A 16,311-nucleotide genomic window follows, 5' to 3' on the forward strand; every position below is an offset into this window, starting at 1 on the left:
GGCAAGCTAGGCATCAGAAATTACAGCAACAAAATAAATTATCATCACCATAGCAATCCCCTTGCATTGGTATAACTTGTTCATCTGAATATAATAGGACATGTTCCTAGTAATATTTTGGAACATTGTACATGCATGACAGCCATGTAAAAACTGCAAATACAACAAATATACACAGCACAAGACAAAAGACAATAACCTAATGAATATATTAATTCTGCTCTCCCAACCCTTATTCTCTTGTTACCTTAGTAAACATTCATGTCACTCAAGAAGGCACAGTAAAAGAATGGAGAAGAGGAACTATATATATTTTGCTATAGGAAATGTCTTAATTTGGCCTAATGAAATTCAACATTACAATGGGGCATGTAGGTCAGGAATGAGGGCATATCTTTTTGACACTAGTTCCTAGAATGCAATAACACAGTGTACCACTTGGGTTTTACATAGTCTATCCCTGGTTCCCCTGAGTTGGCAACAGTCCCATAGACTACCCAAATAGTGAGAGGAACAGGGAAATTATTGGTAGCTGACTGAGCATGTGCAAAGACAAATGTGTTAGTTTTTCATGATCGTGTTTTTAAGTCACTTTTCTTAAATTGCTTGTAAATAGTGTTTTTATAGCTTTGGAATTGTAAATGTGTATGATTGCGTGCAAGGCACCCTTGTAAATGAGGCCTTGGTCTCAATGGGATTTCCCTGTTTAAATACATTTACAAAATATTACCATCCTTTCTCTTGAGAGAAACTCAGATCTCAGATCTTGTATCCCGTAACAGTGTCCCCAGGACTCATCTCCTCTATCACAGGTCTATGGGGGCAGTCATAGTCCGACAGCTCAGAGAAGTCCCTCTTCACCTCCAGTCCCAACCCTCTCGTTACCTCCAGTGAAGAGCCTGACCCCTCGTTGGGCGACATGACGTCCCCACCGCTCCACTCCTGGTCCTTCAGTCCAATGGGGAGGCGGAGGACCTCTTCCTGGGGGGTACTGATGACTGTGAGGGTCTCATCTGGCAAAAAATCCACGGGGGTCTGCAGGAGGGGGGAGCCACCTGTTTGTACCTCACTCAGAATGGCTCTCTCAGGGTGCATAAGGGACACACCTGAACCCATATGTGACAGCATGGAAGCCTACCAGAGAAGGAGAATATTCAACATTCAGTGAAACATTCTGTGGGTGAAATATGTTTTTAATGTACTATTGTTTTGACAGTGTTTGCAGGAAGTAGCATATCAATAGTTTAATAACTCCAACAGGAACATGACACTCATCATTTCTACAATGTACCAACAAGTGCTCTCCTGAAACCATCTCTACATGACTATAATCTAGTCTATATGGAGTAGCTTTATGAATAAATCCACTGCAGTGCAGGCCAAACAGTTGAAAGGCTGAACACACCAAAGACTTTGTTTGAGGGAATGAGCCAGTTGTCCGTTTACTGTATATCAGCCACACGATGAACACAATCACAACCATGACAACGATAGGGATCACAATGTAGAGGGCAGTGTAGCTAGGACCTACAGGGGACAAATCCAGCAGTTAGACTGACAGTCAAACTGATTTCACATACAAAACTGTACAGCATCCTAATTGAGCATTTGATGACAAAATCAGTCATAGTATGACAATAGACAGGTATAACTTTCAAAGCACGTATCAGATATTAGCAGATGTGGTTTATCAAATGATTACAGACAATATTTGCTAAACAATAACAGACGCACTGAGACCTAATGTCACTTTGACATTTCCATGTGAGAAATTAAAAGTCTTACCGGAATCCCCATGCTTCTCCTCAATGCATATGTTCTGGTGAGCTGAAACAGGAACATTCTTCATTTTTCCTTTTATCTTGATGCAGTGCCTGTCCATCTCTCCATCGACTGGTATTTCAGCCTCACACACATGGTGTTGCTTGTAGGAGCAGGTAAAGCTATGTTGTTTCTGGGGAAATAAAAAAAGGAATATATTTAGGCTATATTATAACAACGTTCGTAAAAATAACTAAATATGCAAATGTTTATATTTGAAGGATATAAATGTGTTTCCTTTTGAAAAATAAAGCTGCTTTGCTTGCAAGTGAAAACAATTCACAGCAAGTATACGCATGTGAAAAATCTGAGCTTCTACAAGTGTTCCCCAGTCATTTCTAAGTCATAATTTTCTGTCAGTTCTTACCAAGTGATATTCTGTGATAACCATGTAATCAAATTCCTTATGATCCGGTCTTTCATATTTGATGATGGCATGTTTGTAGATGTGAAACGGGTGAATGAATTGAACTTTTATCATTTTATCAAATACAGCTGAGATGTTGACAGGTGGGAAATCCAATGAGCCTAAAAAAAACACACAAAAGACCATTACTTCGTGCAAATCTGAGGTCAGAAAATATGTGCAAAATCTCCCACCTCTGAGCATTGTGTGGTCAGATCAACAAAGAAATGCTACATGTGCTGCAGTGCATACAGTGTATTTACAAACCCTTTCAAGATACTACCCCAATTCTATTTGTCAATCGCTACATACTGTATAACATTGTTCCCATAATTCGCCTTTTGGTTAGCTCAGTGTGAGAACTTACACTGTACATCCACCAGGTCTGATTTCACAATATCGTCGTAGGTGAATGAAATTTCAGAGGAATTTGTATTCTGTCCAACAACAGCAGTTAATATGAAACGGTAGCCCTCTTCAATTACTTTGGTAAATGAGGAGACATCGCAGTGGTAGAGTGAAGTGTTTGAACAAACCAAGGCAGCACTGAAAGATAGAGGAAAAAAATTGTTGTGGGTTAGTGGCAACCTCTGATTTGGACTGAAATGTTAGTTCACAATTACAATGGAGAAGCTGACAAAGAACTGTTGACAGGACTTTACATTTCTATGGGTCTGACAGTGCATGTACATTTTCCAATTTCTAATTTGAAATTGTGGCAATTGTGGTATTGTGGCAAGAAACATTTAATATTCACTAGCTATATATACGCTACACTGGATAGCCTAGGCCATATTTGGTGAAAAATATAAACGTGAGCGATTAAGCAACCAATATGCTGCAGCACCTACCCAGAATGTATTCTTCTCATTTCCACATTGAACTGTGGCTGTAGAGATGGTTCACTGTAGTTCCAATAGATCACATTGTGGAAATTGTGGCAGATCAGGCGCACGTTGACAGGAGGAGGAACTGTAGGATAAAATAGTAGAAAGTCAGTCCGAATCAAAAAGCTCAGTCAAGACAGAGATTTATATTTACCATATAATGACTGTGTTTCTAAAACTATGCTATATCTATAACAGCATAACATACTAGCAATTAAATATATCATAGTGATGTTGCAACAATAACCTGTATACCAGGGTTCCCCAATTACAGTCAGGCGTGGGCCAATCTTTTATTGAGCGGATGTTAAGGAGACCGGAACATAACTATAAATAATCTGTACACTGCAAATTGACCGCAAGAATCCAAAAAACAGATATAGTATTTGACAAAAACAGAATCATGATTCAAACCTTGATTACATTGGGATACGATCACATATGGCTCTCTATTTATGTGTGGGAATACTTGGGAACAGATTTCCTAAATTGGTGATTTTACAGTCTTTTATATCCAACAACAAAACATTTGTATTATTATCATCATCATCATTCAATTATTATTTTTTGTGCAGAAAACCGAATTTGGCCTGCATGCTGCCTATTGGGGAACCCTGCTGTATAGAGTATCTGAGGAATACAGATGAGTCATTACACCTCAAAAAGCACAAGAAAGAGGATTTCGACACCCACCATCTTAGACTGTTCTGAAATCCTTTCTGTAGTTAGAAACAGATACCATTAGCATTCCTGAAACGTTATTTTGTTGAAAATAATTTGATCTCTGAGAAATTAAGCTAATTGATTGAACCCAAATTGGCCATTTTAATTTATAGGATTCATATAATCTTCAATAAATGTAGTACCTAACATCCGATTTAGACCATAAGTTTTACTAACAATGAGTAAGACATGAAGAATCCAATAAACTGATCAAAAGCCACCCACGGACCCTCCACAACCCATGCCAATCAAAACCTAACAACCAGTATACAGTATCGGTTCTCTATGTTTGACAAGTAGTATGGAGCTGCTGCTTGGAGTATTGCTCCTTCATCCGGTGATGTTTTTTTTCCTTCTCCCCTGTTCAGAGAAATTAGCCATTAAAGTCGCTTGCATTATTTACCATAAATTAGTGTGCAAGTACCAAGTTTTTCCCACTAGATGCCGCTGTTCTCACTACTGCCGCCACACTTTTATCCATGTGGCTGGTCTCTTGTGTTTATTAAATGAATCACAACCTTTTCTTTGGAAAGATTTTTGGGTAGAAAACCAATAGCTTTTGCTCATGATGAAAATAGATTGTATGGTGATCCTCACAATTTAAGACAGTCCTCCATGAAAGCAATTTAGTTTGTCATTCTGTTAGGCTTAATTTGTGTCCAGGAAACAGCCCTATGTGTGTGGTTTAATCTCTTCAAAAAGGTCTGGATTAGTTAGACCATTCCTGGTGAACAAGCAAATATCAGGCTACAGCAGTTCTAATGGTTTCAATGTTATGGTCTCTAACGGTCTTCAATGGTAAAAGTCCCAAACACACACTTTATAGTGTTTTGCAATGGTAATAATGGTATAGGGTTGGGTTTAATGGTAAATGTCACTAATCACATAGAGACGTTTTCTAATAATTGTATTGAAAAACATATGACTGCCATGCAATGGTTTATAATTGTACTATTTTATTAGGGTTGTCACAACATTTTAGTCACTATCCCATTTCTACATCAGTGTTTTGAACAAAGTCTTCATATGAGAATTGCACCATACAGATAGATAGCCCTCAGAGAGCTGCCATTTGTTGGACTATTCAAGGAGAGTTGGGTTGAAGCATTAGGTTGTGAAGAGAAGGACAAACTGAATTGCTTTCATGGAGGACTGGCTTGACCACACAATTGATTTTCATCATGAGCAAAGGTTATTGGTTTTCTACCCAAAGTTGCAAAGAAAATGTTGTGATTCATTTAATAAACCAGCTAAATGGATAAAAGGGTATGGTGGCAGTAGCAAGAACAGCAGCATCTAGTGGGCAAAACCTGGAACTTTCACACCAATTTATGGTAAATAATGCCAACTACTTCAATGGCTAATTTCTATAAACAGGGGGGGGAAACATCACCAGATTCACAGGGAATACATTACAAATCAGTGAAGAAGCAATACTCAAAGCTGCAGCTCCATACTACTTGTCAAACATAGAGAACTGATACTGTATACTGGTTGTTGGGGTGGGATTGGAGTGGGGTTTGGGGGGTCCGTGAGTGGGTTTTGACCATTTGATTCCTTATGTCTTACTCAATTGTAGGAAGAAGTTTGGTCCAAATCAGATGTTGGGTACTATAATTTGTTGAATATTATGTGAATCCTATCATTTAAAATTGACCATTTGGGTGCAATCAATTTGCTTAATTTCTAAGAGATCAAATTAAATTTTAACAAAATAATGTTTCGGGAACGCTAATCTTATCTGTTTCTAACAGCAGAAACAATCTCAGAACAATCTGAGATGGTGAGTGTCATGTCTTGCTGAAATGACATGGAATGACTCAAATGCCATGTTTTCTGGTGTTTTCCTGATTGTTTTGTCCGGAAGCCATGTATTTTGAGAGTTGGGCCCATAGAATTAGGAATTAAAATACTAGAATGGATATGAAGCTTCTTATGATGGGATAAAGGTCAGCCATTTTGGTCAGGGAGTTGGTCAACCATGGTTTGCCAGTGCTGTGGTAAGATATTTTAAAATAATGAATTTGAATAATTTATCTGCACTTTATGCTTGTTAGCTAGTTAGTCAGACAGTTTTAGAGGAATGGTTCCATTAATAATTTAAATTAACTGCCAATTTGCCAACATTCCATTCAAACAATGCAGTCAATCCACAGCCATACACTGGCTGAAAAAGATTAGATTTAGACAAGTTGTAAATGCAACAAATACTGATATTGTATCATATAATAGCACTCACAGCTTTCCAAGGAAACAAAAACGACATTGATGGTCTGTTTACATAGATTTTAGAGGCTATTTATACAGAAAATGTGTATAAAAAACATAAACTGTATTTATAATTATGAAAATATTTTAGCTTGACAATCATTCTATTACAACATTTCTGATATATCACATGCCTTACTTTTAGTTTCCTGCATCAGTAAAATCATGATTATGCCTCTACTGCCATTCATTCTATTTGACCCTATGCCAAGCCCCACCCCAGAATATTGGGCAACCAATTGCAGTACTCCGTTGGATAGCAACCGTCTCTAACCAAGCTCGTGTCTGACGTCCTTGGACAACCTCTCATTTCAAAAGCATGGAAGCCAATGAGGGCTATGGCAAAAACAGAGTTTTCTTAAAATAAAAATAAAAATGAATGGCTAAATAATTGAACAGTGCACCTGGGGTACTTGCGACTGTGATTCCTGAAATGCAGAACCTGTTGATGGAGTATTTTTCGATTCCGAAATTATACTTTTGTTGGATCATCAAATAGGCAAAGCGCCAATACAGGACTAAGATTGAATCCTACTACACCGGCTCTGAAGCTTGTCGGATGTGGCAGGGCTTGCAAACTATTACGGACTACAAATGGAAACCCAGCCACGAGCTGCCCAGTGACGCGAGCCTACCAGATGAGCTAAATGCCTTTTATGCTTGCTTCGAGGCAAGCAACGCTGAAGCATGCATGAGAGCACCAGCTGTTCAGGATGACTGTGTGATCACGCTCTCCGTAGCCGATGTCAGCAAGACCTTTAAACAGGTCAACATTCACAAGGCCGCGGGGCCAGACGGATTACCAGAATATGTACTCAGAGCATGCGCAGACCAACTGGCAAGTGTCTTCACTGACATTTTCATCCTCTCCCTGACCGAGTCTGTAATACCTACATGTTTCAAGCAGACCACCATAGTCCCTGTTCCCAAGAAAGCGAAGGTAACCTGCCTAAATGACTACTGCCCCGTAGCACTCACGTCGGTAGCCATTAAGGGCTTTGAAAGGCTGGTTATGGCTCACATCAACACCATCATCCTGGAAAACCTAGACCCACTCCAATTCGCATACCGCCCCAACAGATCCACAGGTGACGCAATCTCAATCGCACTCCACACTGCCCTTTCCCACCTGGACAAAAGGAACACCTATGTGAGAATGCTATTCATTGACTACAGCTCAGCGTTCAACACCATAGTGCCCACAAAGCTCATCACTAAGCTACATCACTGGGGCCAAGCTTCCTGCCATCCAGGACCTATATACTAGGCGGTGTCAGATGAAGGCCCAAAAAATTGTCAAAGACTCCAGTCACCCAAGTCATAGACTGTTCTCTCTGCTACCGCATGGCACGGGGTACCGGAGCACCAAGTCTAGGTCCAAAAGGCTCCTTAACAGCTTCTACCCCCAAGCCATAAGACTCCTGAACAGCTAATCAAATAGCTACCCGGACTATTTGTATTTTTCGTAAAACTGCATTGTTGGTTAAGGGCTTGTAAGTAAGATTTTCACTGTTGTATTCGGCGCATGTGACAAATACAATTTGATTTGATCATCTATGCATAGTCACTTTACCCCTACCTACATGTACAAATTACCTTGACTAACCTGTACCCCCGCACATTGACTCGATACCGGTACCCCCTGTATATAGCCTCGTTATTGATATTTTATTGTGTTACTATTTAGTTTATTTTTTACTTTAGTTTATTTATTAAATATTTTCTTAACTCTGTTTCTTGAACTGCATTGTTGGTTAAGGGATTGTAAGTAAGCATTTCACCTGTTGTATTCGGCACATGTGACAAATACAATTTGATTTGATCTCTATAGTTGGGCCATTGAGGTTTCTACATTATGATGCGCATTAGGTCTTCAACAAGGTCCAGAGGGCCGCACAGAAAATGGGTTATATTTCATCGCTGTCAACATTTGCAAAAGATAGTCCTCTATCCATCGTTTTTTTGATGCTCCCTGACTGTCTAGCTTTCATTTAGGTGATTATTAGCGAGCTGGACACAGTCAGGAAACTGTATGAATGTAGGTCCATTATCATTTTTACACAGTTTTGATTTGGTTTTAGTCATTTTAAAGTATATAGAGTTTTTTTGTTTTTTTACTCAAACCACCCCGCGGGCCGGATTTAACCCCCTTGAGGCCCGGATCTGGGCCACATGTTTGACCCCCCTGGTCTAGAATGAACATTATGATGCATTTACATGACACTTCTATGGCAGCCATGTTAGCGCCCCATTAACATTACATGGGGAATATTTAAATAATGCTATGAAACTGAATGTCTAGAATTAGAACAATATTCTAAATTCTAAAAGTTGGCCCAACTAATTTAATACATGGCTCTGTTTTGTCCTAAAGAGTCCACTAGAAGGTATGCTAATACCACTCTGAAACAGAAACGTGTTGCTCTTTGTCTGTTGTCGTGACATAAGGTGAGAAGGCTGGAAATCAAGGTTCCCTGCAGCTTGATTCCACTGGAACAATAAATCACTGACTCACTAAGGGAACTTACAATAATGTTTCTGTAAAAATTGTGTCAGAGCCTTGTGATTCAAAACCATTCCATTTCTATTTGGCTAACAGGGATTGACGGAGTCACTCAAAACAGCCTTAGCAATGTAGGGTTAATATTTACAATATCTTTACTTACACAACTACTGCTTGCCAATACACGTTATTCTGAAAACTGAAACCATTTTGGTTGAATTGAGCCCTTGATGGACACAGCATATTGTGCAATATAAGGGCCAAGTTCATTATTTCAAAAGATTCCTTGGATAAAGATTATTTAATTTAATCAAGCTTGTTTGGCCTTCAGGCCCACCATGAACATCTTAACAAACAAGACTACTTTCATCTATTGCAACTATTCTGCATTATGTCATACTTTAAGACATAAAATACAGCTGCTCTGGGCATTTTGATATGAAGGGACCTTGGCACCAAATATTAATTGCATAGTTTGTGATAGTAATGATATCATTATCTTTTTCAGTTCTTCCAAATAATTGCGAATCCAGTATACTCTATTGAAGGTTTGATAACTCATGGTCTGTTCAGTGTCCTGTATTCTGAATCACAGGCCTACAAAGAAAGCAGGATGTAGACCACTACAGCACATACACTACCGGTCTAAAGTTTTAGAACACCTACTCATTTAAGGGTTTTTCTTTATTTTTACATTGTAGAATAATAGTGAAGACATCAAAAGTATGAAATAACATATATGGAATCATGTAGTAACCAAAAAAGTGTTAAACAAATCAAAATATGTTATATTTGAGATTCTTCAAATAGCCACCCTTTGCCTTGATGACAGCTTTGCACACTCTTGGCATTCTCTCAACCAGCTTCATGAGGTAGTCACCTGGAAGGTATTTCAATTAACAGGTGAGCCTTCATAAAAGTTAATTTGTGTAATTTCTTTCCTTCTTAATGCGTTTGAGCCAATCAGTTGTGTTGTGACAAGGTAGGGGTGGTATACAGAAGATAGCTCTATTTGGTAAAAGACCAAGCCCATATTATGGCAAGAACAGCTCAAATAAGCAAAGAGAAATGACAGTCCATCATTACTTTACGACATGAAGGTCAGTCAATCTGGAAAATTTCAAGAACTTTTCAACTTTCTTCAAGTGCAGTCGCAAATACCATCAAGCGCTATGATGAATCTGGCTCTCATGAGGACCGCCACAGGAAGGAAAGACCCAGAGTTACCTCTGCTGCAGAGGATAAGTTCATTAGAGTTAACTGCACCTCAGATAGCAGCCCAAATAAATGCTTCACAGAGTTCAAGTAACAGACACATCTCAACATCAACTGTTCAGAGGAGACTGCGTGAATCAGGCCTTCATGGTTGAATTGCTGCAAAGCAACCACTACTAAAAAGGACACCAATAAGAAGGAGAGACTTGCTTGGGCCAAGAAACATGAGCAATGGACTTTAGACCGGTGGAAATCTCTCCTTTGGTCTGATGAGTCCAAATTTGAGATTTTTGGTTCCAACCGCCGAGTCTTTGTGAGACGCGGAGTAGGTGAACGGATGATCTCCGCATGTGTGGTTCCCACCGTGAAGCATGGAGGAGGTGGTGTGATAGTGCTTTGCTGGTGACACAGTCAGTGATTTATTTAGAATTCTAGGCACACATAACCAGCATGGCTACCACAGCATTCTGCAGCGATACGCCATCCCATCTTGTTTGCGCTTAGTGGGACTATCATTTGTTTTTCAACAGGACAATGACCCAAAACTCACCTCCAAGCTGTGTAAGGGCTATTTGCCCAAGAAGGAGTGTGATGGAGTGCTGCATCAGATGACCAGGCCTCCACAATCACCTGACCTCAACCCAATTGAGATAGTTTGGGATGAGTTGGACCGCAGAGTGAAGGAAAAGCAGCCACAAGTGCTCAGCATATGTGGGTACTCCTTCAAGACTGTTGGAAAAGTATTCCAGGTGAAGCTTGTTGAGAGAATGCCAAGAGTGTGCAAAGCTGTCATAAAGGCAAAGGGTGGCTATTTGAAGAATCTCAAATATATTTTTATATTTGTATTTTTTTGGTTACTACATGATTCCAATATATATATATATATATATATATATATATATATATATATATATATATATATATATATATATATTTATGTGTTATTTCATAGTTTTGATGTCTTCACTATTATTCTACAAATGTAGAAAATAGTAAAAATAAAGAAAACCCCTGGAATGAGTAGCTGTGTCCAAACTTTTGACTGGTACTGTATGTCGACTGTTCTATACCGGTATACTATAGAATAAATAAATAAATAAATCTAAATCTAAATAATTCCTATGACAATAAATTATTTAGTTTATGATAGCTGGTTGCTAAAATTCTAATAGTTCACCTAATTTCAGTTTATGTGCCAAAACAAGCAATGCATAGTGTAGAGAATCATTGTATCATCTAAACCGCTGTGAAATGTATTTTCAATAACCAAAACTATTGTATTTTCAGCTGGTGTACAAAACTGAAAGTAAAAGACGCAAAAAGGAAACTTAAGAACTGTACGCATAGAAATAGAGCACATAGAACAGATCTACCACTTCTTACATTTGCTTTCAATGACAATGACCAATCTATAACTCACATTTCTATGTGAATTTGGTCAGTTGCCCAAAAAGTTACATATTGCAGCTTTAGGTTCGCTGGGAAATATTCAAGATATGGGCTGCATTGTGTGCAAGTTAAATAAACCGTTAAATCTCCAGCAACATAAGACGGTATTGTAAATTATTGCAGGGAAGATAACATCTCACTTGCAGTAGAAGCCTGGCACTATTAGCTGAGGAAGGGGTATGTATGTATCATATCAGCCTGTATGAAGTCAGAAAGGAAATGGTCTCATTGTCAGGGAAATAATTGGATGTTGGATACAACAAAGCCTGGATTTTCTTTAAATAAATAAATTACAGAATAATTACTCATGTTTCAGTGGGCCATTATGCATGGTATGTAGTGGACGTACAGAGGTGGTATTACAAACGATTGAACATTTCCAGTGGTGGCAAAAAGTACCCAGTTGTCATTCTTGAGTACAAATAAAGATACCTTTATAGGAAATGACTCAAGTAAAAGTGAAAGTCACCCATTAAAACACTACTTCTTCAAAGTCTAAAAGTGTTTGGTTTTAAATATAGTTAAGTATCAAAATTAAATGTAATTACAAAAATGTACTTAAGTATCAAAAGTAAAAGTATGAATCATTTCAAATTCCTTATATTAAGCAAACCAGATGGCTCGATTGTTCCTGTTTTTTATTTTTTATTTACGGATAGCCAGGGGCACACTCCAACACTCAGACATAATTTACAAACAAAGCATTTGTGTTTAGTGAGTCTTCCAGATCAGAGGCAGTAGAGATGACCAGGAATGTTCTCTTGACAAGTGCATGAATTGGACCATGTCTGTCCAGCTAAGCATTCAAAAGTACTTTTGGGTGTCAGGCCTCAAAACTGCAGACCACGTGTAACCACGCCAGCCCAGGACCTCCACATCCGGCTTCTTCACCTGCGGGATCGTCTGAGACCAGCCACCCGGACAGCTAATGAAACGGAGGAGTATTTTTGTCTGTAATAAAACCCTTTTGTGGGGAAAAACTCATTCTGATTGGCCCACCCATGGCTGCACCACTGCCCAGTCATGTGAAATTCATAGATTAGGGCTTAATGAATTTTTTTCAATTGACTGATTTCCTTATATGAACTGTAACTCAGTAAAATCGTTGAAATTGTTGCGTTCATATTTTTGTTATATTTCAATTTATCAGGGTTGCTGCAGTTCATTTAGAACCCTTCGTACGGCTATGATTCTATTGGAAATAAATGATGAAGTGCAACGCTGGAGAAAATAATAATAATAATAATAATAATAATATATAATAATAATTGTAAAGTGGTTATGCCACTGGCTATAAGGTGAATGCACCAATTTGTAAGTCGCTCTGGATAAGAGCGTCTGCTAAATGACGTAAATGTAAATGTAAATGTAAATCAGAGCATAGAGGGAGAGAGATCATAGAAAGTGAATCTCACCGCCAGGCATTGGTCAGGATAATTAACAAAGAGGCTACTCGAATGAACTTTGATTGCTTTTATTAGAATTTTTAAAATTTCAAAAAGTGAGAAAATAAAATGTAATGCCAGGATCTCTGGACAAATAGGTTCCGGAACAAAACGGAGAGGTGCCGGATCCTGTCACGGCAGGATCCAGCTAAAAATAAACACTGTGTACAACCAGCTCAAATGAAGCACTGTGTGCACCAAGAGATCCTACAATATATTTACAAAGCGAGTATACTTTTGGAATAGCTATATCATTTCCAAGAACATTAGCATATTGTACAGTGGCCAACAGCCTGCATTATCTTGTTGAAAGAATGAAGCAGGAATACTGTACTAAATACTTATAGTAACATCAGCTCCAAGTGATTAATCACAAAGCGTCATTTACAGCGAACTATTATAGGGCAAGAATGACTTACCGTAAGAGACGACATGCTGATATAAAACCAGTATCAGGATAATGCGCACAATCCTTACACCGACCATTTTAAATTTGGTCGAGTCTATAGGCATATGTAAAACGATATGAAATGTATCTGAATTCCCATATGAATAGGCTATCATTTGAGAGCCTTTTGTCTGTCTAAATAAAAAGACAGACAAAATGCATTTCGAGCACAGCCAGATAGCTACACATCGAGGATCAGCTTCTAACCTTAACAGTCGTTCTGACTGCCCCCTCTCATTGTAGCCTCGAAGTTCAAGGCCGCCCGCGGTACTGCAGGCATTGTTTCCAGAAAAAATGATCCACCCATTTTAGTGACGGTGAAAATGTCAATCTTCGTGGTAAATCGTCGTGTAAATACTTACACATTTCGAATATAATCTTGGTCCCAATAATTACTTCTATCACACTAGATGTATGTCTCAATTATTTTAAAATTGCACACAGAAGTCAGGGCCGGCCTGGGCCCTTCGCGAGATTTGGTTGCCCACAAATAACATTTTAGTGGGCCCCCTCTATACAGCTGAGATAAAAAATTAATAAAAATCTACACATTTTGCCATGGGGAAGAGAGAACATTTAGCTATTTTACAGCAAATTTCCTGCAATTCTACTCATTTTGCCAAGGGGTGGAGAGAAAGTCTTTGCAGTTTTGAAAAAAATGCTATTGTTACCTGACATGGCTAATTGAGTGACTATCAGTGACTGACATAACAAGAGGAAAACTGCTGATGCACAACCAAATTTCGAAATTGCACTTTGTGTATTCTACTATTCTAACTCTCAACAGTTGAGACCCCTACTAAGTTAGTATTTGTAAGGTCCTTGGACTAAGGAGTAACGTTATGCTCCTTTAGTCCAATATTGGGCTAGTTAGTGTTCATAATGAGCTAGGTATCTATGCTGGTTGTTAGCTTGCATAACTGATATGTGTATAATTATAAGGGACACTTCATGTTTTGTGGACTATACATTTACAGTGGATGAGATTCATTTCTGACTGGCTGATCAGATTCGCTTTAAGCCTCAGAGCTTGATCAGATTCAATAGCAGCCTCAGAGGCTCATAGACTGCCCTGTAGGCCGTTTCATGAGCAAAGCTCCTTGCAGGCATATTAGCAGTGCCTTATAGGCTGATGCATAATATGTTAAGTAATTATAATATATGACAATATTGACAGATATATACATATTGATATTAGATATTATATTTTGATTAATGATATAATATTTATAAAAAGGTAAGCTATCAAAATGACGGATGCTGAATCTCTTCTCATCTTTTCAAGTTAACATTGAGGATTTTTGGAACAAAGCTGCAGAGGACAACCTACGGAAAGAAAATTATCCACACATGCAATGACGTGTCAAAGTGAAGCTAGTGGATACAGTATGTAGCCAGGGTAACTAACTGTTTCAGTGTTTAATAATACCACTTAACTACTTAATATGCTCCAGCTTTCTTTCATTCTCCTGTACGTAAACTGTAAATAAGTTATTTGATATATTGAAAACAATGAATTTGTACTTTGTAAATATTTTTGTAGTTGTTTTGATGAGCCATACTATCAGATAATAAATCAGTCTTACACACAAGATAGTCCTAAAGGGGCCTCATCTCATTCATGATTATCATGCACTAAATATCTGCTCAGAGCACATGGAATATACCAGCCTTTTTAAATAAAACACCACCACTTATACTCACCATTGTCTTTGACAGTTTTTTACTTGGGACCAGATTCAGACAATTGTCATTTTTAGAAGCATGGTGACATCCCGCACATGTGCTACACAAAAACCAACCATTTTCTGCTCACTTCTCATGATATTCCAAGCTTTGTTCTTTTAATCTTGTACACTTCCTTGTGCTAGATTAGAGCAACTGAAAAAACAGGAGCTGGATAGTGGTTGCTGATCACAGGAGAGTACATTTGTCATGTTCTTGGGCTTCGTTTACACAGGCAGCCCAATTGATTCTTTGCTCAATTATTGGCAGAAGATCTGATTTGATTGGTCAAAAGACCAATAAGTGGGCGACGTGTGTGCTGTGGTGAGTGATCTGAATGTTCAGTCTGTAGCTGTACATCTATGAAGTCACCACTGAGGGACATAATGTACAACAGGTAAGACTCAAGTATGTAAAGGACAAGACGGAGAGATCATAGAAAGTGAATCTCACTGGTCTCAAACATAGGTTACAATGTTGCGCAAACCATAAACCCGGGCCTGGGTTTGGGGCTAGGACATAAGCCTGGAGAGAAGCACAACAGGACATATGAACATAAGTGGTGTTAGAGGATAGGATACTAATACAGATTTTTTTCATGCTTCTAGAAAGAGTGGTTTCTTCACCTCACAAAATTGTAATTTTTATGGTTGTCTTGTAATTGTCGTTATTGTCTTTTCTGTATTTCGTTCAATAACACTTTTTAAAAAATGTTTTATTGCCAGCCATGTTCACTTAAAAATAAAACTGCTCTGCTCTGTGATGAATGGGAGGGATATATAATACACATTATCACCAAAAAAAAACAGAGCTTATGTCCTAGCCCCAAACCCAGACCACCCTGAGGACTTCCCTGCCTTAGCTGTGGGAACATGAGTCCTCTTACCGAGACTACAACAAGGATACCAACAAGGTTTCCCCCTTGGGTTTACATTTGCCTCCTGGTGAAATCGTTTTCACTTGAACTCTTATTTAATTCATTATTTAAGCACTGTTTGTTTTTTTGCTATTATATTCCAACACACTGGTTCTTGTGTACATTTTGGTGTTATTAATCCTCCCGGCTTGTGTTCTGATAGAAGCACTGTGGAGTCAATGTTCAATTAGACCTGTGACAATAAATGCACCATTGAAGATGATGGCTTGTCTCTTCTTACTTTGATTCCTATTAAGGACACGACAGACCAACACTAACGTCGGCCTTGCACAACGGTTACGCAGCCTCAGACCAGAGAATATTGGCAGTCATTTTCGGATCATTTCCCAACGACTATACATGTTAAATGGCCACTGTTCATCGACACCCAGCAGGTGATCTACAACCCAAAGGTTCGCATCACGGTCAACTTTAGCATTTTAGCTAATTTGCAAATCTTCAACTACTTACTACTTTTTAGCTACTTTGCAACTGCTTAGCATGT

The 16,311-nt window shown here is 38.5% G+C and overlaps 1 protein-coding gene across 1 annotated transcript; it reads right to left on the reverse strand.

The window, feature by feature from the left end:
• Window positions 1-748: 748 nt before the first annotated feature.
• Window positions 749-13,408, reverse strand: LOC121547629 (interferon gamma receptor 1-like). The gene is given in 8 exon segments (XM_041858983.2): window positions 749-1,134; window positions 1,406-1,527; window positions 1,786-1,954; window positions 2,189-2,349; window positions 2,595-2,773; window positions 3,079-3,199; window positions 13,137-13,224; window positions 13,227-13,408. Coding segments are annotated over 8 exon segments (1,254 nt in total). The 5' UTR covers window positions 13,266-13,408; the 3' UTR covers window positions 749-759.
• Between the last annotated feature and the right edge of the window lie 2,903 nt (window positions 13,409-16,311).

Source organism: Coregonus clupeaformis, chromosome 31 (assembly GCF_020615455.1).
Source record: "Coregonus clupeaformis isolate EN_2021a chromosome 31, ASM2061545v1, whole genome shotgun sequence".
Classification (NCBI taxonomy): Eukaryota; Metazoa; Chordata; class Actinopteri; order Salmoniformes; family Salmonidae; genus Coregonus; species Coregonus clupeaformis.